Source organism: Dendropsophus ebraccatus, chromosome 8 (genome assembly GCF_027789765.1).
Source record: "Dendropsophus ebraccatus isolate aDenEbr1 chromosome 8, aDenEbr1.pat, whole genome shotgun sequence".
NCBI lineage: Eukaryota > Metazoa > Chordata > Amphibia > Anura > Hylidae > Dendropsophus > Dendropsophus ebraccatus.
In genome coordinates, this window is record NC_091461.1 from 32,756,913 (window position 1) to 32,778,623 (window position 21,711).

General features: G+C 41.5%; 1 protein-coding gene across 3 annotated transcripts in view; it reads left to right on the plus strand.

Moving 5' to 3' along the window:
• DNTT (DNA nucleotidylexotransferase) overlaps positions 1 to 21,711 on the plus strand; it is a 335,507-nt gene that overhangs the window by 263,683 nt on the left and 50,113 nt on the right. For all 3 annotated transcript variants that reach the window (XM_069980128.1, XM_069980130.1, XM_069980129.1), the window contains 2 exons: positions 13,266 to 13,368; positions 15,838 to 16,107. In XM_069980128.1, coding sequence (XP_069836229.1) covers positions 13,266 to 13,368; positions 15,838 to 16,107 — 373 coding nt within the window. The remainder of the gene's footprint in view (positions 1 to 13,265; positions 13,369 to 15,837; positions 16,108 to 21,711) is intronic.

The following is a 21,711-nucleotide window of genomic DNA, read 5'->3' on the forward strand; positions in this document are numbered from 1 at the left end:
TGGGGGAAGTCAAATGTAGAGCATTCAGGTACAGAGAATGTCGCTGAACTCGAACACTTCGGCCTCTCAGCTCAACATAAGTCATAGGTTCCTTTTATCAATAGACATGCCCATGTTCTGTATTAGTGGTGAAAAACTACTGCGGAGGCAATGAACTAGCCAGATCTTCCTCCGGGAAGAAACAACAAAGCCAATATACCCTAAAACAGATGTCTGTGGGTGGATACCTTGCTGGGGTATTTCGTAAGTCCTGTAATTTTTTGATTGTGGCTTGTTCGAAATTGGTTTCCTTGACTAAACACCCTCCTTGGCTTAGTTGTTCCTTTTCAGAGGAAGGTCTGGCTAACTCACTGATGTTGAGAAACACGTGATGTTGTCTCCGTAGTATTTAGCATATTTGATTTCCCAGGGGGCATGTTTTGGTTGATCTCCCTTAGGTTCACCATCTTTTCTCATGTATTGGTTAAATAATTTCTTCTACTGAGCTTAAGGAGTCATAGTCTACACCAGAGATGGGGAATCTTTGGCCCTCCAGCTGTTGCAAAACTACAATTCCCATCATGCCTGGACAGCCAAAGCTTCGCTTTGGCTGTCCAGGCATGATGGGAATTGTAGTTTTGCAACAGCTGGAGGGCCAAAGGTTCCCCATCCCTGGTCTACACTGATATCATACATGATTATGACGGTAACTTCTACGCTTTACTATATATTATCGCATTTATATTGTACAAAGTTATTAACAAAACCTATTTAGAGTCCCATTTCTCCAGATTTATGATTCCTGCCTTTTTATGGCACAGATTAGACTCCTGCATCTAACCAGATGTAAGTGAGACCCGAAGTACAAATGGAAATAAACAATTCTTGTACCACTCGCTGATACCATGATGTTAATACAAACAGAATTACAATGGCATCCTGAATTATATTAATGCAATGTGCATATACACACCAAGGGGCACACACAATACTTTCTGCACGGCAGGGGTTGCTAAGACTATTTATGGGTTCAAAGCATTCGGCATAATTTACCTTGTTACGAAGGTTACATAAATTAACATACAAATGCATGTAAACCAAGCAGACAAGCGGCTTCTCGGTATTTTCTAAAGACAAAATGGAGTCCCTTGAGCAGCGTACAAAGGACCTATTTTTCTTTTCTAATTTCTGGTGTACTTAAGATTTTATTCCGCTTTATCTTATTCCTCCTACCTTGTACAAATGTATAAGCATTAATAAGAGACAAGAAAATTGCATCAATTTCAAGCCAGCACACTTGAAATTATATTCCCATAAGGTTCGGAGCTGTAGTGCTTGAAGACTATACTTATATAAGAAGATTATTAGGGATTGAAGATAGCGTTTCAGGGAGAAAAAAAAACCCTATTAAGCAGCAAAGTAACAGAGTTTTATTGCCTTCAAATCCTGTTATTTAGGCTTTGTCCCATGACAACTGAATCAGCAGTAATATCAACTTAACTTTAAAAAACAAACTTTATAATCTATTTTCGGAGCTTTCAGACATAGAACCTGGGAGTCCTCAGACGGCGGCTTCATTGCATCGTATGCTGATGTAGCATTTAAAAATTAAGCAAAGAAAATGACTTAAAGGGGTAGTTTAGCAAAAAAATAAAAAAATAAAAATTCAAATCGACTGGTGCCAGAAAGCTCCAGCGATTTGTAATATGTATTCTTTCCAATCTTACACAATGCTCTTTGCTGCCACCTCTATTTGTGCCAGGAACTGTGCAGAGCAGGAGTAAATCCCTATAGAAAACCTCTTCTTTTCTCCAGACTAAAAATAATGCCACTTCCTGCAGGATATACAGCAGCTGATAAGTACTTGAAGACTTGAGATTCCATACAGGGACTTCTGAATGATGTACAGCTTTCTTGGGTGCGCCATTAGACTGGGTTCACACTATGTATATTTGAGGCTGTATTTGTGAGGCTGTATAGCAACCAAAACCAGGAGTGGATTGAAAACACAGAAAGGCTCTGTTCACATAATGTTGTAATTGAGTGGATGGCCGTCATTTAATGGCAAATTTTTGCTGTTATTTTAAAACAACGGCTGTTATATTGAAATAATGGCAGTTATTTACCGTTATATGACGGCCATCCACTCAATTTCAACATTGTGTGAACAGAGCCTTTCTGTGTTTTCAATCCACTCCTGGTTTTGGTTGCTATGAGGACCTGACTTGAGGACCAAATACTGCCTGAAGTATACAGTGTGTGAACCCAGCTTTAAGGTGTCAGAGAGAGCCTCCTATTTATGTGTAACCACTTACTGTAGATGCGCCAGCTGATATTGACTATGGCATCTGAGGGGTCCAGAATGGCAGCTGAGTGACAGCTATATTATGCATCTCAGTTTTCACTGTGTTGACAGCTTTTACTAGCAGCCTACAGTGTTTTCTTTAGCTGGTCTCCCTAAGATCAGTGATTTTTTTACCGTGGTGGTCTACTAGGCATTGATACCGCCTAGCCAAAATCCTACTACTCACAGATGAAGTGCAATACCCCGAAACAGCTAGAGTCCTTAAACTCATAAATTGAGTTGGATATTTACTGAAAGAGCCACCTAATATGGTGGTCTTGGTGGTCTCCTTACAGAAGCCATTCCTTGGCTGGGTCCTTCTCGGAGGGATATCTGGCTAGTCCCGTATTTAGAGACTCTTAAATGAGGCTTGACAGACTCTTTGGGGGACATTTATAAAGTCCGGCGTTTTTTATGCCGGACTTATAAATGTCCCCGCATCTCCGGTGCTACGGAGATATATGTAGAGGCGGACTGCCTCTACATAAATCCTGTGCGCGTCGGTGCACACAGCCGAAAAACCTACGCCACCTGAAAGATGGAGTAGGTTTTCAGCTTATCTTTTAGTGTTAAAAATGATAAATCGGGCGGACTCTGAGTCCGCGCCCCCCGTTCCGCCTCCTCCACACCCCCTCCCTGCCCCCTCCGGCGTAGTTGGGGAAAAGGGGTGATTTGCGAATATTTTATTCGCAAATGGCCGTTTTGCGAATAAAATATTCGCAATCGCCCCTTTCCGCAAAAAAGTATGCAGTTTTGCCTTCATACATGTCCTCCTTTGTGTATATTTGTTCTATGATGTCACTATGTTTACTTCTCTATAACAGGCAAGGGGCATTTGCGGCCCTTCAACTGTTGCAAAACTACAATTTCCATCATGCCCAGACAGCCAAAGCTTTAACTTATTTCCAGATATAAGCAAACTGAACTTTCTGAACAGACATTCATTTAAAACGTAAAGCTTTGCAAAAACTTTGGTTTGGTACAAAACATTTACCAAAGTTCGGAACAAGATGGCCGTAGCACATCTAACAAACAAAAAAAAGTTCTCACTTGTTTACACTTTTTCAATGTCCTCCTTTCCGTATCCGCCCAAAATCTCGTCCAGCTAATCACTGACTGAGACAGGATGGCGCTATGGCCTGTCATTGACTTTCACTTTAATGGAAACCTGCTCAAGCAGTCATTGGCTGCGGCGCTGTCCCATCTAAGTCAATCAGTGATTGGCTGAGCGGGCTTTCACTCTCGTCTCAGGATTGAGAGCCTGCTCAGCCAATTGCTGGCTCACTGAGACAGGACAGTGCCATTGCCAGTGATTGGCTGAGTGGGCTGTCACTACCTAGACAAGAGCTACAGCCCGCTCAGCCAATCACTGGCTGCAGCGCTGTCGTGTATTAGTCAGTGATTGGCTGAACATGACGGCGGCTGCCGGGACCATGGAAGAAGGACAACAGAGAATGCGGACAAGTAAAGATGAGCAAATTTTTTAAACCACACTAAAATAGCTAAATGCCTGCAATTGTTTAACTGTTTTAGTGCGGTTACAATAAACGTCAGCAAATCTGCTGAACTGAACTTTTTAAAGTTTGCTTATCTTTTCTTATTTCTATACATGCAGCCCCCGCCCTTTTTAATATAAAGGCTGTTCACCGTGTGATTTTGGATTTTTTGTTTGTTTGTTTTACCAAACCACTGTGTTTATTATTCTTGTAGTGACATCACTGATTTTATTATTCTTGTCCTGTGATATCACTGTACTTATCCATTTACTGTATCCTCAGTACTGTGACATCATCGTTTGCTTAATTCCAGGCATAAGTAGTGGAATATTTATAGCGATATGAAAATGATATAGTAGATTATTAGAATATTTATATTAGTTTTTGAGCCAGTAATTTTACAATTCTCCCCTTACTCCCTCATTGGCGCAGTAATTCAAAAAGCTGATGATAGTTTTGGTATTGTGGCTATATAGTAAGATAAGTTTTTATACTTTGGAAAAAAGCTGTCCCCAGCTCCAATTTACATGGTTGCTTAATATACAGATATAAAGGGTTTCATGTGACAAATACTCCATAATTAAAACAATTTTCCATTTGGTAAAAATAATTACCCCTTCCAGCCCTATTGTTAATTGTAGGTCTGGGCTTTTTATATGCTTCAGTAATGATAACTTTGATCTAACTGAGATAATATTAGAATTGTGGCTGGAAATATAATGATAGGGTTGGGATAATTTTTTTCATGCTTTATTGGTGGTCAGCCTGAGTTAGCAAATGTGTTATACCCATATTTAACCATTGTATTCATGTTCCCTACACATGAAACCTTCCTGAGAGCATATTATTAAAATGAACATTTTCTGCAATACAGAACGCCCAAAGATGAAAAATTCTAATTCAAAAAATTCTAATTCAAGTTATATAAAATTCTGACAGTACATTACTTTCAGGCTATGTGGAAAACATGGATATAGTCATTGGCTGTATCCATGTTTTCCAGACAACCTTAGAGCTTTATCCAAGTTCAGCAGCCGCAACTAATCAAATGACAATCGTTCGGGTTCGGATGGACTCGAATCCGAACCCGGTTCGCTCATCTCTATTCTAGATCCTTACACCAGCAGGGGGCAGTTTGTCGCTTCACAGCAAAGGAAGGGTTGAAACAACCACCACAATTGGTTCTGATTCTGTTCTGACCAGCCTAGCCAACCTGGCTTTCTCTTCCTTTTAATCCCAGCTCATCCTATGACTATGCACTATAACTTCTTGTATAAAATAATATGAATTTTACCGGCCCCTGTATGAGGAAACACAACATATACAACATAAGTCAATTAACTCTTGCACCTGCTGAGAACACAATATGAGGTTATTTTCCCACTATGACAGACATCTATTGATCACAAACATTATTTGCAGCCGTTATTACTAGAGATGAGCGAACCGGGTTTGGGTTCGAGTCCGAGTCCATCCGAACCCAAACGTTCGGTATTTGATTAGCTGGGGCTGCTGAACTTGGATAAAGCTCTAAGGTTGTCTGGAAAACATGGATACAGCCAATGACTATATCCATGATTTCCACATAGCCTTAGGGCTTTATCCAACTTCAGCAGCCACCGCTAATCAAATGCTGAAAGTTCAGGTTCGGATGGACTCAAGCATGCTCGAGGTTCGCTCATCTCTAGTTATTATCAATAGATAAAATCCCATAATGGGAACATAGCCTAAAAGTGTCACACATCATAAGAGCCTAACAAGATCTCTGGGCACAAGAGAGCATCCAGGGCACCAGGTAACCACATATACCTTCTTCCGACCTTATATAAAAGCACAAAGAGACTCGGCAGCTCTTCATTATTGGATACCATTTGCCTTGCAAATAATGCATACATGCCTTGGTATATTTTCATTCCTAGTAGAAATAGTTCTTGGAAACCGTAATTGAGATCTATAATTGAGATCTATTTTACATGCATATCATGCATGTCATGCGTGGAAATAATTGTACATACAAAACAAAAACCCCTCACAAACACTGACAGAAATAGCATATTGTAATTATTTTCAGATGGTGCCAAAGCCAACGATCTGCATTGGAGTGAACCTGATTTGAAAATGGGCATCTAAAAGCAATGAAGCTGATCGCTTCCCCAGATGAAGCGCATGTCCCCCCCTAGGAATCTAGTTTTAGGCATCTGACATGTTTTCAGATGCTGTTTCTCACCCATTAATGGCCTGGAAACAATAAATGAATATCTCAGTAAGGATATCTCAGTTTTTTCTTTTTCTTTTTTTGCAACCATTTGTAATTTTGTTTAATCATTTTGGACCCTGAATAAAATAGCTGGGGGCTTGGTTAGACCTCTGGTTGCTATGGAAACATGCCTGTACTATGTGCGGTTAATGGAGACCTTATCACCAACATTGGTATTACAGTAAAATCCCATCCATCTGGTGTAGCTGGGACCTAATAGGTTTTGTTTTTTCAAATATTTTGGTTATTACATGTTTCTAGATCGTATCTGTCCGTATGCAATAAAGACAGTCAAAACATGATGGCAACTTACAAACTGGGGTCAACTTTACTTAAAGTGACTCTGTATCGGTATTTAGCCACCCCCAAACCCCCGGTACCACGTTTAAGTGCCTCTTTTCCCTCCTGCCTTCACTTTCAGCAGGACCCTGGCTGTATGGAGGCTGGGAGAGTTTTTCTTCAAAATACTGGTACCGGGAGAAGGGCTCACCCCTGCCCCAGACGTGGCGTGTGGACCTCTACAATGCGGTACTGGCGGTTTGGACCAGCTACATGGCGGTACAGAATCGCTTTAAGATCACAGTGCAAAGTCCAGACAATAAGTTCTTATTGTGGAACAGGTTACATCATGACAGATATCAGGAAATTTGTCACTGTTCCCCTTGAGTTGATTTGTAAGCATTAAAGCAGTAAAGATGAGTAAACTTGCTGAAACTTTGGGTTCGCACAAACGCGAATGGTTGGCATTCAAATCCCACTGCCAGTAGAAGGTAGATGCAGCCCGAGGACTGCCTGGAAAACATGGATACAGCTTATATCCATGTTTTCCAGGCAGTCCCTGGGCTGCATCCACTTTCTCCAGACAGTGGAATTCAATTGGTGATCAGTCAGGTTGGTGCAAACCCAAACTTTCAGCAAATTCATTCATCTCAAGTAAGTAGTTGTACCGACTAAAAGTGTCTGAATTCCTGTTACGCACTTTAGTATTACTAGTGAAGATGTTTACATGTCCCATTAGAAATTTTCTTTTGTCTACACATTGTGAAGAGACTATGGTGATGGTACTTTAGACTTAACTCACAGATATGGGCGGCACATTTCCCTAGCGCAGGGTGTACATAAAAGATGATCATAACAGTGAGCCATGCAGCACTTACTCTGGCTGGTAGCCCTTTAATGGTTTAGTGTAGGCAGAAGAGTCGTCACTCAGCTCTTCTATTTTCTGACTAGATGATTCACACTTTCAGAGTTGGAATAGGATTTTAGAGATGAATGCCCTCTGAACGTGGACTGGAGATAATATTGTATAACACCTCCTGAAATACCACATGGTGCTTTGGCAAATGGATTTGGATGTAGATTCACTGGCACAGCAGAGACTTTGATATCTTACTTCCCAGTAGGCTTTATCTGAAAACAGGGGGACTGATTTAGGCCTAAACCTTTTCATCGCATATGGCCTACCAGGACAAAATCTAACTAGACATTTCTTTGGTCAGGGCCAGACTCTGACTGAGCTCAGCCCTCTGTGGAGAAAGTGATGGCCTAGGTTGCAGTGATTGTTTCTAACCCAGGAAAAATAGTTAAACCTGGAAGATTGTCACTCTAGAACCATATTCTAGCAGAAGCGTGGCTAAGGAAAGGTCATGTGACCAAGGTTCCATGCTTCCTTTACAAGTAAACTTTACTAGTGGTGGCAGTAAAGAGTAACATATTAACCTTGCTCACCCTTGATACCACAGTGTATGCTGAAATGGCAGTGCAACACAAAGTGACAAGTTATACCTGTTAGACTTTTGGAGAGAGATTCCTCAGCCACACAACAACTTTTTACAAAAGCAATTAGGACACAGATACCAGGACACTGCATAATGCTTAGTAAATAGAAAGTTTATGTCCGATTTTATAGTCACTTTGTACACTGTAAGTTCACATTGACTTTCTGTCTTCTATCTCATCGGATTCTGATCCCCCTTGCGGAAACCCTTCTTGTAGGAAGGAGAATTAATACTTTCTGAAAGCCAGCACATATGGAATTTCACACAGCCAATTACAACCTTAGGCTGTGTTCACACTGCGTATGTTTCCGGCCGTAGTTCGTACGCCGCCGTACATGTGCGGCTGAAACTACGGGTGTGGGAAAAATAAACCTGCGGCCGGATGCGTACGAATCGCAAACATACGCCCGTAGTACAGTTATGCTTCCCTAGCTTGTTTCGAAGCGATCTGAAACAGGTAATTTACTTGGAAATCTTCGACCAGCCCAATAAAACTCATGGAACCTTTTGGATAGAAAAATCAAGTTCAATTTGGCTGAAATAAGTACTTCATACGGGACCGCATGGAAATCCACGGCCGTGAGTTTCAACATTTACGTGCTCAAACAATGGTCTTGTTCATTTTTCACAGCGCCGTATACGATCCGGCCGTAAGCTCATACGTAGTGTGCATTGTGCAGGCGTATATCGTATACTTTCAAGCGAACGCATCAACCTCAAAACTACGTGCGTATATTCGCGGTTCGCACTACAGACGGAAACATATGCAGTGTGACCATAGCCTCAAACTGTACTGATAAGGAGAAACAACTCCGGTGTATAGATGGTTTTTCTCTGGTTTAACTGATAACCCAAGTCATGTTCCTAGGCTCCATAAAGGGTCAGGCATTATAGGTTAGCTAATGGTTACAGTAGAGATAGTTTTCTTCTTTTAAAAGAAGAAAAGAGCAGATGGATGTGAGGCATAACATAAAGTCCAAAAGCAAAATCAGTAAAGTGATCCCCAATTATTACACACCCACTGCGGTACCTTGGGCCTACCAGTGAATTTGATTCTACTGGCTCACCCTACATACACCAGTTATAAAGAGTAATATAGCGACTTTGCACAAAGCTGTGTACTGTATATGACCAGCGATGCTAGCTCACTGCCAGTAATTTGCCTACAGGTTTACATATAAGAGGGGAAGTTACAAATGAGTGCACATACCTCACAGGCTTGTGCAGCAGTTCTGAGGGATTATATGTTATCCTGGAGCTGCTAAACAGGGAGGCCCACCTCCTGCTCAGGGGCCCACTAAGGGGTAGGGCCCACAGGTGGATTCCCCTGATCCCATTTGGGTCAGCCTGGCTTAAACCAGTACATTGCTCATTCACTAGTTCACCCTTGTTGTTCAAGTAACAGTCCAGTTTTTTTTTAAATTCACAGCCCCCCCCACCGCAGACTGGCACATGTACTTGTCAATAATGATCAGTGTCCGACGGCACGACTTCATTTGGGTTCTGTTGTGTCGATAGGATCCCGCTGGCCCCTCTTCTTTCTACAGGTCTATTGAAGGCCAGAAGTCAGGGTCTCCAATGCATTTCTACGACAGCTCTCCTAAAGATACATTGGAGACCCTGACTTCCGCCCTCCTGAGCTTCAGAGCTGAAGCTGAAGAGGTTACATGGGATCTAGTGGGATCCAAGCAGCACTATAGGACTGGAACAAAGCCATGCCGTGGGACACCGATCATCATTGGTAAGTAAATGTGCCAGCCTGCAGCCGGGGAAAGAATAAAAAAAAAGCTTTTTTAAGTATATTCCCAGAATGAGCCATTAATTTTTTTAGGCCTTATTATCTTTTATTAGCGACAATCACTCGTTTCTCATTCTGTTTTATGTGACTCAGTTTTGATGAAGAAACTAAAACCTTGTAGGAGTAAAACTGTGAAGCACAATAGCCTCTAATCATTTGCAGCTAATCTCTGTCTGTTCCGATGTGCTCCAATATCTTCCTGTTTTTATCAGCTTTTACATTGAATGTATTTCTGGTAGACATACGCAGAAGACTTGACCTAATCATTGCCAAGGCTCAGGACGTTCCAGAACTTTATACAGTATTAAATGTTTCAGAATGTTAAGTCCCGGATTTTACCTTACATTACAGTTTTTAATGAAACCATTATCACCCAACTTTTTATACTATAGTGAAAGAAAAACCTGCCTAGCCATACAATGCTGCCTTTCCTGCCATTTCACAGAAGTTTTTTGGTGTCTGTTCTATGACCGCAGTATATCACTCACACTTACAATATATCACACTCTTACATAGCGATGGGGGGTCATTGAATCAAATGTAGGTGATATTAGGTTTCTATTATGGTCTATGTGCAGTTCAGTAAAATGAGTGGGGCCGTGGTATTGTAGCTAGTTACATAGTTACATAGTTTATACGGTTGAAAAAAGACGCATGTCCATCGAGTTCAACCAAGGAGGGGATGGATGCAGGGAAGGGGGATATACAAGGAGGGGATGGATACAGAGAAGGGAAGGGATGGATACAGGGAAGGGAAGGGATGGATACAGGGAAGGGGGGGATGGATACAGGGAAGGGGGGGGATGGATACAGGGAAGGGGGGGATGGATACAGGGAAGGGGGGGGATGGATACAGGGAAGGGGGGGATGGATACAGGGAAGGGGGGGATGGATACAGGGAAGGGGGGGATGGATACAGGAAAGGGGCAGGAAAGTGTTGAGCAGGCATGCTCAGTCGGGGTCAGTACACCTCATGGTGCTTGGGTAAAAGTGGCCATATGCCTTCAATAACTGATGGCTGAACCACAGCATACCTCCAGACTTCTAATGTGTCGTGCAGTATTGTATTGCATTTTTTCATTTTATTTTTTATATTTTCCGTTTACACATCCCTTCAGGGGATGAAATATACAAAAAGTTGAATGAAAAATGCTATAGGTTACTGCAAGATATATTAAAAGTCTGGCTGTCAATTCAGCGCCAGATGATATATGAAGAGACAGAAGACCAGTGCATAGGTGCGCCAAGGGATTTAGGCCCACCCCTGTGCACCCCTGTGCACCTAACTACATATTAATAAAATAGGATTGAAGGAAAACAGGGCTGAGGATGGTCATGATATACTATGTCCCAATGCCCCTCATGTGAATGGAGTGGTAGTCAGACAAGTGCTGCTGCTCTGTTCAACTCTATGGGTCTGATGAAGATAGCCAAGCACAAGTCTGACTGCTGGTCTATTCCCACAGGGGGATTGGTAGAGGTCTCCCATAGGGGGATTGGTGGAGATCTTCCATGGGGGATTGGTAGTGGACTCCCACGGGGGACTGAAAAGGTTTCCCATAGGGGGATTGGTAGAGGTCTCCCATGGGGGACTGAAAAGGTCTCCCATAGGGGGATTGGTAGAGGTCTCCCACGGGGGATTGGTAGAGGTCTCCCACGGGGGATTGGTAGAGGTCTCCCATGGGGGATTGGTAGAGGTCTCCCATGGGGGATTGGTAGAGGTCTCCCACAGGGGGATTGGTAGAGGTTTCCCACGGGGGATGGGTAGAGGTCTCCCACAGTTGCATTGGTAGAGGTCTCCCACAGGTGGATTGGTAGAGGTCTCCCACAGGGGGATTGGTAAAGGTCTCCCACAGGGGGATTGATAGAGGTCTCCCAAGATCAGGCACCTATCTTGCAGATAAGTGATGAGTCTGGTTGGTGAGAAAAGCAGCTTTAATGCTTTCATGGCATCTGACATTACTACTACTTGGGGCAGGATATTCCATATTCAGACAACATTAACTGTAAAGAAGCATTTCCTAAATTTTTGTCTGTTGCCAAGAATGTCCCCAGGTCCTTTATTATTTTTAATAGATAAATCATATGCCAGTTATTGCTTATACATATATTTATACATGTCAATAAGACATGACACATTTTTCCAAGTCCCATAAGTCCAGCATCTCAGTGTAAAAAGAGAGTTCTCGTGCCATATATCATACTGATCGTCTGACTTTGAACCCTCTTAGGTCTTCTGTATCTTTACCCCATACAACAAATAAGAGACAAGCACACTCTACTGTGACATCTGCTTTATAGCTTTGAACTACATTGGCCAAGTACATTCTCACAGCAGTCTGTATTGTTGATGGATAAGCTCTCTAGGAATGGGGTCACCAGGGAATCGCACAGTCATTATCATCCTTAAACCAAAGTTATTGGCGTCAGTGCTTGCAGCATGTGTTCTCTATGTGCAAAGACCATTCTGTTGACTTAGGGATTGTCTGGCTAAGAAAACCCATTTTCAAATCCTCTTCCAGGGAATACTGAGTTAATGGAGGGGCTTATCTAGTCAAACATACAACGTTTATGTCTCTAGTCCTTTGCTAACCCTCCACTCTCCCATTTTGTATTCTGCATGGTGTGGTAAAGTACTTGAATTTATCGGCTGTACAGCACACTGGGGAAATTGATCAACTCATCTGTGCCAATTTATCAGTATAAAAAGTCACAATTCACAGCACGCCACAATGTATTTTCACTTCATTTTATCCCATTGGCACTGCAAACAGTATGGGTGGCGACTTTTTAATTTTTTCATCTCTGTCCTTCAAGAGCCATAACTTTTCTTTTCCCTTTGACGCATCAAGATTTGTTTTTGTTTATTTTTGATGGCACCTCTTAATGTACCATATATTGTATTGGAAATAAAACTTTTTCTTTTACTTTATGTGTAGAATGGAAAAAATGCAGGGGGCAGGGATAGATAAAAACTGTGTAAGCTCAAACTAGACAGTCCAAGGATACACTAGATCTATAGCACTGGCTCAGAGCTTATTCCCATATTCCATATAACAGAACCTAGTAGTGGACTGTTTCCCTGCCTGGCACCATGTATCGAGAGTCCACTATAGGGCTTCCACGTCCATGGGTTCTGTGATATACAGCAGGTGGGAAAAGCCCTGAGGCTGTATAGTATAAGATGCATTGTTTTGTGTAATTTAAGTTTACACTCCCTATAAGATTTAGTTTTATGTATTCCCCATAATTTTCACATAATTTTTTGGGGGAGTTAATTATTGTGTGATAAAAAATGATGTATTATCTTTTTTTCTGTGGTTCGGTATTATTATAGTTCTTACTGGTGTAATGTTAGGTTATTACTTTTATCATTTCTTTGCTTCTTTTGGGAGAGGTATCTAAATAAGTAAAATTCAGCCATTGTTGTTGTTTTGTTTTTTTTTCCAATGTTGCCCCATGTAGGATAAATAACATGGTATTTTAATTGTTCACAATTTGATTGTTTATTTTGGTGTTTAAATATATTTAGAATTTTGATGACTAAACCTGTAGTGGAATAAATACAGTGTGTGATTGGTCAACTAAGAAATATTTTACATTGAATCAACAGGGGTAAAGATACTGGACATGACGTTGATCTCTTAATTACATGTCCCAGAAGTGGAGGTGAAAAAAATATTTTGCACAATACGATTAATGTACTAAAAAATCAGGTAAGACTAAAAAGATATCACATACCAAATGTCTGTCTATCTATCTATCTATCCATCTATCTATCTATCTATCTATCTATCTATCTATCTATCTATCTATCTATCTATCATCTATCTATCTACCTATTCTTCTATTATCTATCTATCTCCTATCTATCTATCTATCTATCTATCTATCTATCTATCTATCTATCTATCTACCTATCCTTCTATTATCTATCTATCTATCTATCTCCTATCTATCTATCTTCTATCTATCTATCCATCCATCTATCTATCTCCTATCTATCTATCTATCTATCTAACATCTATCTATCTATCTATCTATCTATCTAACATCTATCGATCTATCTATCTATCTATCTATCTATCTATCTATCTATCTAACAACTATCTATCTATCTATCTAACATCTATCTATCTATCTATCTATCTATCTATCTATCTATCTATCTATCCTCAAGAGGGAAGTAGAAACAAAGTACAGTGTATGCAAATGGCCACTAGATGGAGCATTTAGGACTTGAATACGGATTCATTACAGTGTTAATACAAGGAACAGTAAGTGTAGAACATTATACAACAGTATACATCCATTTTACATAACAAAAACTGCTGAAGGCATGACACACATAATAAGGGGCAGGAGCAGACTGTCTGTGTACAAGCACCATACAACCACTAGTACCACCAGACAGTGACCATATAGTTGTATACAACCAGATGTATATAGCCAGTCTGCAGATTAATATAACTATAAGACAATACAGATCCGACCTGTCTGATTTAGTAAATACCTGTATTCCCCTATGAAATAATATTTCTGGAGCATCTTTTCTTATTACTCTGTGATGTGCCTTTTCTCTGTTATTCCTCTTTGACATGTGTGAACAAAATGTCAGCTTGGTGTCACTATTCCTCAGACTGTGTAGAAATGTATCCTGTTCACAAGGTAAATGGTTCACCCAGCTGTCAGTTATGTCTGAGCTATACTGAGGATGTACTCTAGCAAAAGATCCTCAAATTTAATATTGAGGACAAGATGCCAAAATTAATTTACAACCCAGACTAAATACTTAAATAAAGTCGTATTGAAGACCAGATACCTTAATAGTTTCATATTGAAGACTAAATCATTAAATAAATTCACATCTTCGATCAGCTCAATTCAGGTGCAATTCCATACACCATCCCAATGCTATGGAACAGTAAGTACAATTACAAAAAATCCAGACAAAATTAAGAAAAAATCATTTCCTTCCTTCCTCTCTCCCACCCTTTTCCTCCTCCCCGCCCTCTCTCCCTCCCTCCCTCCTACCTTCCCTCCCTTCCTGTCATCCTTCCTTCTTCCCTTACTTCTTTCTTTCATAGTTACATAGTTAATACAGAAATACAGAAAAAAGACACATATCTATCAAGTTCAACCAAGGACAAGATGGATGCGGGGAAGGGGGGATATACAAGGAGGGGATAGATAGATAGATAGATAGATAGAGGGAAGGGGAATGGATAATCTTCCTCACTCCTCCTCTCCTCCCTTCCTTCGTCTTCCCTATCTTCCTATTTCGCTATCTACCTTCCTTACTTCCTTTCTTCTTCCCTCCTCCCCCCCCTCCTTCCCTTCCTTCTTCCTATCTCCCTCTCTCTCCATTCCTTCCTTCCTTCTACCTTTCTATCTCCCTCCTTCCTCTCCTCCCCTTCCTTCCCTCCCTCCCTCCCTCCCTCCCTCCCTTCCCTTCCTTCCTTCCTTCCTTCCTTCCTTCCTTCCTTCCCTCCCTCCCTCCCTCCCTCCCTCCCTCCCTCCCTCCCTCCCTCCCTTCCTTCCCTTCCTTCCTTCCTTCCTTCCTTCCCTCCCTCCCTCCCTTCCTTCCTTCCTTCCTTCCTTCCCTTCCTTCCTTCCTTCCTTCCTTCCTTCCTTCCTTCCTTCCTTCCTTCCTTCCCTCCCTCCCTATCTTCTTCCCTCCCTTCCTTCCTCCCTCCCTATCTTCTTCCCTCCCTTCCTTCCCTCCATCCGATCATCTTCAGACATTACCAATGTGTCTCAAAGAAAATTTTACTTCTGAAGAAAATTGCCAACACTATTGAAAATGTTATAGTGACTATTTTATATTATATTGACTTTAATGTACCAGCTATTTTCTTCTACATAGCTGGGTTCTGCAGTTTTTCTGTTGCCAGGGAGCGAAGCCTCCTGAGAGCTATGATCACAGTTGGAGCGAGTTGTTAGGTCACATATCTGAAAGCAGAGTAGAGCTGCACTGTGCTCTGTTTCCTATGGTCAAGTGGCAGAATTTCAGAAGAGGCTATGTATAATAATTGAGAAAATAATATGAAATAACCGAGAATAAGGACAATAACAGCAAAGTAGAAAAAGAATTTCACTTTAGGTTTCACCTGTTCCCCGTTCTTGCCTCTAGCCATATGCTGCCAAAGAATAATTATAATTCTGTGAATTTATTTCTTTCCAAGGGTCGCATTCTTTTTCATGAGATAATTGAATCAACATTTGATAACACAAAGCGCCCCAGCAGGAGTGTGGATGCCCTCGATCACTATCAGAAAAGCTTTTTAATACTAAAACTTTTTAATAAAGAAGTTAAGACTGAAAAACCAAGAGATGATGACTGGACAAAGCTCGAGGATACTGATGGGAGAGACTGGAAGGCTATACGGGTTGACCTAGTAATAACTCCACATGAGCAGTATGCCTTTGCACTTCTTGGATGGACAGGCTCTCCGGTAAGCTATGATGCTATGTCACATCCCTGTAAACCTGGCAGCATCACATTGGCGCAAATTATACCGCTTCTATTCTGTGTATCTTAACTAGAGATGAGCGGACTTTTCGGATTTCTGGTTTGTGAGAACCAGAATGATCGGCGTCGGATTCCCGCTGTCTACTCGCTCCGTGCAGGGGTGGATACTTCCTAAGGAACGCCTGGAAAACTGATGCCAATGGCTGTATCCCAGTTTTCCAGGCGTTCCTTAGGAGGTATCCACCCGCTGCACGGAGCGAGCAGACAGCGGGAATCCGACGCCGATCATTCTGGTTCTCACAAACCAGAAATCCGAAAAGTCCGCTCATCTCTAGTTAAGATACACAGAATAGAAGCAGAATAGCAAATACAGGAACATACCTTCGATAGGTACACAAGGATCCAATAAACGGCAAGGAGGAACAAGGAGAGCAACCTTAAGTAGGTACAGATGGAACAGTACTGGAGAATGCAGAAAAAGCAGGAGACATGCTGGCCTTTTAAATCTTCGGCAAGCATACCCGGGACCAGTGAGGAATATGATTTGGAGAGGGCCGGAGGCAGAAAGCCGTGTGGACAGGAGTCATGCTTAAAAACAAAGCCATACTTACTTGATATCCAGGTCTAGTCTCCTAGAGGCAGCTTTTTAGTTGAAAAAAGATACCAAATACAGGAAGTCCCTGTCATCTACGCTCACAGAGAAAGCAGTCATTTGATTGATGGACACATGGCAACGTGATTCTCTGTACTGGCCGGGACTTTATATATTTAGTCTCTTTTTTCAACACAAGACTTAAAAGCTGCCTTCAAGAGTCTAGACCTGGATACAAGTAAGTATAACTTTGATTTAAAGCATGATAACTAAAAAAAAGTTATAACGAAAGTGACACTTTAAAGCAAAAGTCTTTACAAAAATAATTCCCTATGTAGAAGAAATCCACCTTGATTTAAGATCTACCTTGCACAACCTATCTTTGTCTTATGTCGTTACATAGAGCTCTTTAGAACACACAATACTAAGGTTATCAGTATATCCCCTATTCTATTACCATCAAGAAACCCTGATTAAATTGCCGGTTCTTGCAGGAGGAAATGAAATGTGCCTCTAGAGCTGTGTCTTACACAATGTTATTATCATTTACTACATAAGACTGAGATGGTGCACATGTAAGGAGTTGCACACTCCCCTTAACAGATGCAGGCTGTAATAAGCAGAATACACTCCGTAATTACAGCAGAGCAGACAGGCAGAACTAACATTAGCCGGGAAAAGTGATATTATATCTGAACGCTGGACCAAGTGTGGATTGTGTTTTCCTCAATCAATTTCCATAGTTATTTACATCAAAATAAGGACAATTGCTGCATGTTTGGAGCAGGCAGGAAGGGAAGGGTTCATCAGAATATTTATTGTTATCAGAGCGACCTTGCTTTTGCATTTACCCTTTATTTCTATGTCCTTTACACCCTTGATTTATTCAAATTTATCTCTTCAGTCTGTAGTTACTTTACATTTTAGCACATGCTTAATTTATAGTGGCCCAGATCTACTAAAACAGAGCAATTGTGTAAAGTGTACCTAACATTTAGAAAATCTTCTGACATGTCACCTGCAGATCTTTAAAATAGAGGGGCAAAAGCATGTGGCTGCATGCACTGTGCCCCTTCCTCTCTGCTCTAAACACCTATAGTAAACGGTAAATGGAAACATGAGACCTCCTGCATATGGAACTGTTCTCATTGATTTCCATTATAATTCCAGAAACCACTTGTGACCTTTAGATAGGTGTGGCATTGGCCATTTTTTCTAACACTAGAAAACCCCGTAAGAATAGCCCTGTCCTGATGTCTTCTTTGAAGAGCTAATTCACACGATCATAGACATTTGCTCCAGGGTCCAGTTTTGCCAGTCAAATCTTAAATTCTTCTTTCTTCGAATAAAAAAAATTAATCATATAAAAAGTTTTGATTATCTGCACTCTGGAGTTTAGACTTCCACCAATTGCAGAAACAAGCTGGGAGAAGTTTGCGCAAAGAGCTCTGAGTACATGACTGAGATGGGCTATAGTTAGTGTATGGGTTTGAAATGGTGTGTGGGCTTATGCACTTTGATCAAGTTGTATCTAACTCCTGATGTTAGTAGTATATAGTGCTGAGAAGCAGATGACATTAGTGATCAATTTATGGATGTGCGGCCATGTCTGTTTTTCTCTCCATAGAATTACTTGGTATATTCTGTCCCGACACTTTTTTTTTGTCTTGGTCCTGCACTCCTGCTCCCAACCTAGGTGGTTTTAATTAGTAAGTGTACTGTATATTGGGTCAGCACCTAACTTCCTTCAGTTCTTTGGCTGAAAGCATAGGGTGAGATTTTTCTATCTTCTTCTGTCTCTTGGTGGTGCGGTTCCATGCAGCAACCTTTATTGCGGCAGCATGGTGCCTGTGGGATGGTGGGGCCCATGTCTAGCGCAACTGGGATTGCTTGGCAACTGGGTCACTCCCCCCTCTGGCACTGTTGTTTTTATGATGGTGGTTGCTGCAACGGGTTGTGCCATTTTTCAGCTAGGGACCCACACGACTCGAAGCAGTGTTTGGGCTTCTGCACTTTGATCAAATTGTAACTAACTCCTGATGTTAGTAGTATATAGTGCTGAGAAGCAGATGGATCAATAATAAGTTTAAGGATGTACAGCCATGTCTGTTTTTAGCCCTATAGAATTAGTGTATGGAAATTTCACCGTGACTGTAGACGGTGCAGAGATTTAAGTTAGGCCCTAGAATATGAATACAACCAATGGTCCCTCTGCCCATATTTTAGGAGATCAGGGCTATAAATAGTACATTATTGTTTGGGGGTTTTGTCACAAAAATTGCATTGGGACCCTATAGCTTTAGGTTGTCCCTCTGATTAGGCCCATCTCAGCATCTTCTATTTCCTTAAATTGTTCTAGAAAGTCCATTTTGCAAAATAACAGCCAAATCTCCCTACCATACACTTATCTTATCACCTTCATCACAAACTTCATAATTACTTTCACCAATGAAGTTTCATTTTCCCTTAGCTAACATTAATTCATTGTCTTGCAGTTATTTCCCAGCCTCTGTGACACACCATCCATCATTAGCATCTACTTGTTCTCCCCGGACTGCCTACAGGAATCTGCAATCCTCTTCCTCTCTGATATCAGGAGGTTATAAGATTCAGCTAATTAATTTAATTGTAAATGGGGGTTTCACCTTGGAATAGAAATCTTCAGTGGATATTTTGCTCTTCATCATTTTTCTTATTTTTGTAAAATTTTAAGGAACAGAAGTTGAGAACTATTAGAGCCTTATGCCATTATTGTCTTCATAGGTAATCCCAGTCCACTGTTACATTCAAGGAGGCACTAAGTATTGTGCAAACTGAATTTGTATTTCATTTAAAGAGAAGTCCAGGGGAGGCAAAATAATAATGTCAGTCTGGGGGTGGGGGGAATACAGAAAAGAAGGTATATTTACCTTTCCCGATGCCCGTGCAGCACATGTCCCACTCCCGCACCCCGCCGACAGCCTGCATGTCTTCCCCTGCTGCTACGTCATTTTGATGGATGCCCCACTCAGGGACACCGGTGCAGTCACTGATTGGCTGAGTGGGCTAAATCCCACTCTTCAGTGACATAGCAGCAAGGCCCATAATATATACCTCACAGCTGGGAGAAAATGTCATCTGGCAGGATACGGGAGCCCAACGATGTGGTGCAGCGCAGTCATAAAGTCCGCTAAGTTCCTTGTTACTTCCCCCTTTTGCCGGACTTGGCCTTTTATGTATGGGTGTTTGCACCTCATGTGGGCATGAGAACTAGAGGCGAGCGAACCTTGAGCATGCTTGAGTTCATCCAAAGTGAAACACTCTGCATTTGATAACTGGTGGCAGAAAAAGTTGGATGCAGTACTAAGGCTTCCTGGAAAACACGGAAACAGCCATGTATCCTGTGTCCATGCTTTCCAGGACTCCCGAGGGCGGCATCCAACTTCTTCTGCTACTGGTTAGCAAATGCAGAGTGTTCGGCTTTGGACGAACCCAAGCGCTCATGTACACATGAGGTGCAAGCACACATACATTAAATAGAACACAAAAATTTTGTTTTCACAATACTTAATACTTGTGAACGTACAAAAAACACTACAACACATTGTATTTGGGTCAGTATTTCTGTCAGTATTTGTAGCCAAAATCTGGAGTGGAACCAACACTGCAAAATTATAACAAAAAGATTGAACAGTTGGGGTATATGCACATTACGGAAATCATGTGGACAGGGGCGTAGCTAGGATTCATGGGGCCCCATTGCAAAATTTTTTAAGGGGTCCCCCTTCCCTACGCACAACTCAAAGCACTGTGCATATATATATGTGTGTGTGTATGTATATATATATATATATATATATATATATATATATATATATATATATATATATATATATACTTTACTGCTGGTGCACTGATAACCCCTGACCTCTGCATAGGGCTCTGCACATTTTCCTTTCCTACTTTGTTGCCAGCTGGAGAACAGAGGTCAGAGGTTATCAGTGCAGTGAAGCAGAGATCTCTGTCTTCTTTTTGTTAACCTTTTTTTTGTGTTGCAGCATGTAAGTAAACGGGTCACTTACACACTACAGTACATAAGGGGTTATGCAGAAGGACACATGCTCTTACGTTCTCCCCCGGGCCCCCCTCCTGCACGGGCCCCATAGCAACTGCCTACCCTGCCTCTATGGTAGCTACGCCACTGCACGTGGATAACTTCCAGCGTATTGCGTGCACGTTTCCACTTAAATCTCCACCCTCCCCATAGGCTCCATTATATGTTCAGGTGGAATTGACATGACAATTCTTTGGGCGGACGGTGGAATCTGCCTGAGCATAGAATGGAGCTTATGGAACGGGCAGAACGGGGGGACGAGCGGCGGAATGCGCTGGAAGGTATCTGTGAAGATTCCATAGTGTGCACATACCATTTCTGTGTTTTCAACCCACTCCTGGTTTGGTTGAAAAAATTCTGGCCAAAAGGCTGACCAAAAGGAATACATAGGGGTACATGTATCAAGCGGCGAAATGCGGATTTTCAGCAGAAAGTGCCGATTTGCGAATGAATTTAAGCGCAAATGAGCGATTTGCGAATAAATAGTCCGCTCAATTCATCACTGTTTCCGCCTAAAGAAACACAGAAAACCTACTACAGCTCTCAGCTGGCGTAGGTTTTCTGCAGTGTGCACCTGTGCACATGGGATTTATGTAGAGGCAGTCCGCCTCTATATAAATCTCTGTACCGGCAGAGCTGCGGGGACATTTTTAAGTCCGGGGCAGAAAACTTCGGCCATAATAAATGTCCCCCTAAGTGTAAACATAGCTGCAAGGGAAATATTTCATTTGCAGCAAATGAATAGTCCATAATAAAAAACAAACAAACAAACAAAAAAAAAACATTGATTTGGCCACGTGAAGACATTGCTCTTCAGGATAATTCTCATTTATTTCTAAGCCTTGTAAGAAAACGCCTAAAGTAGATATGAGAGGGGATTAAAATGCATGAAATAGCTGCCA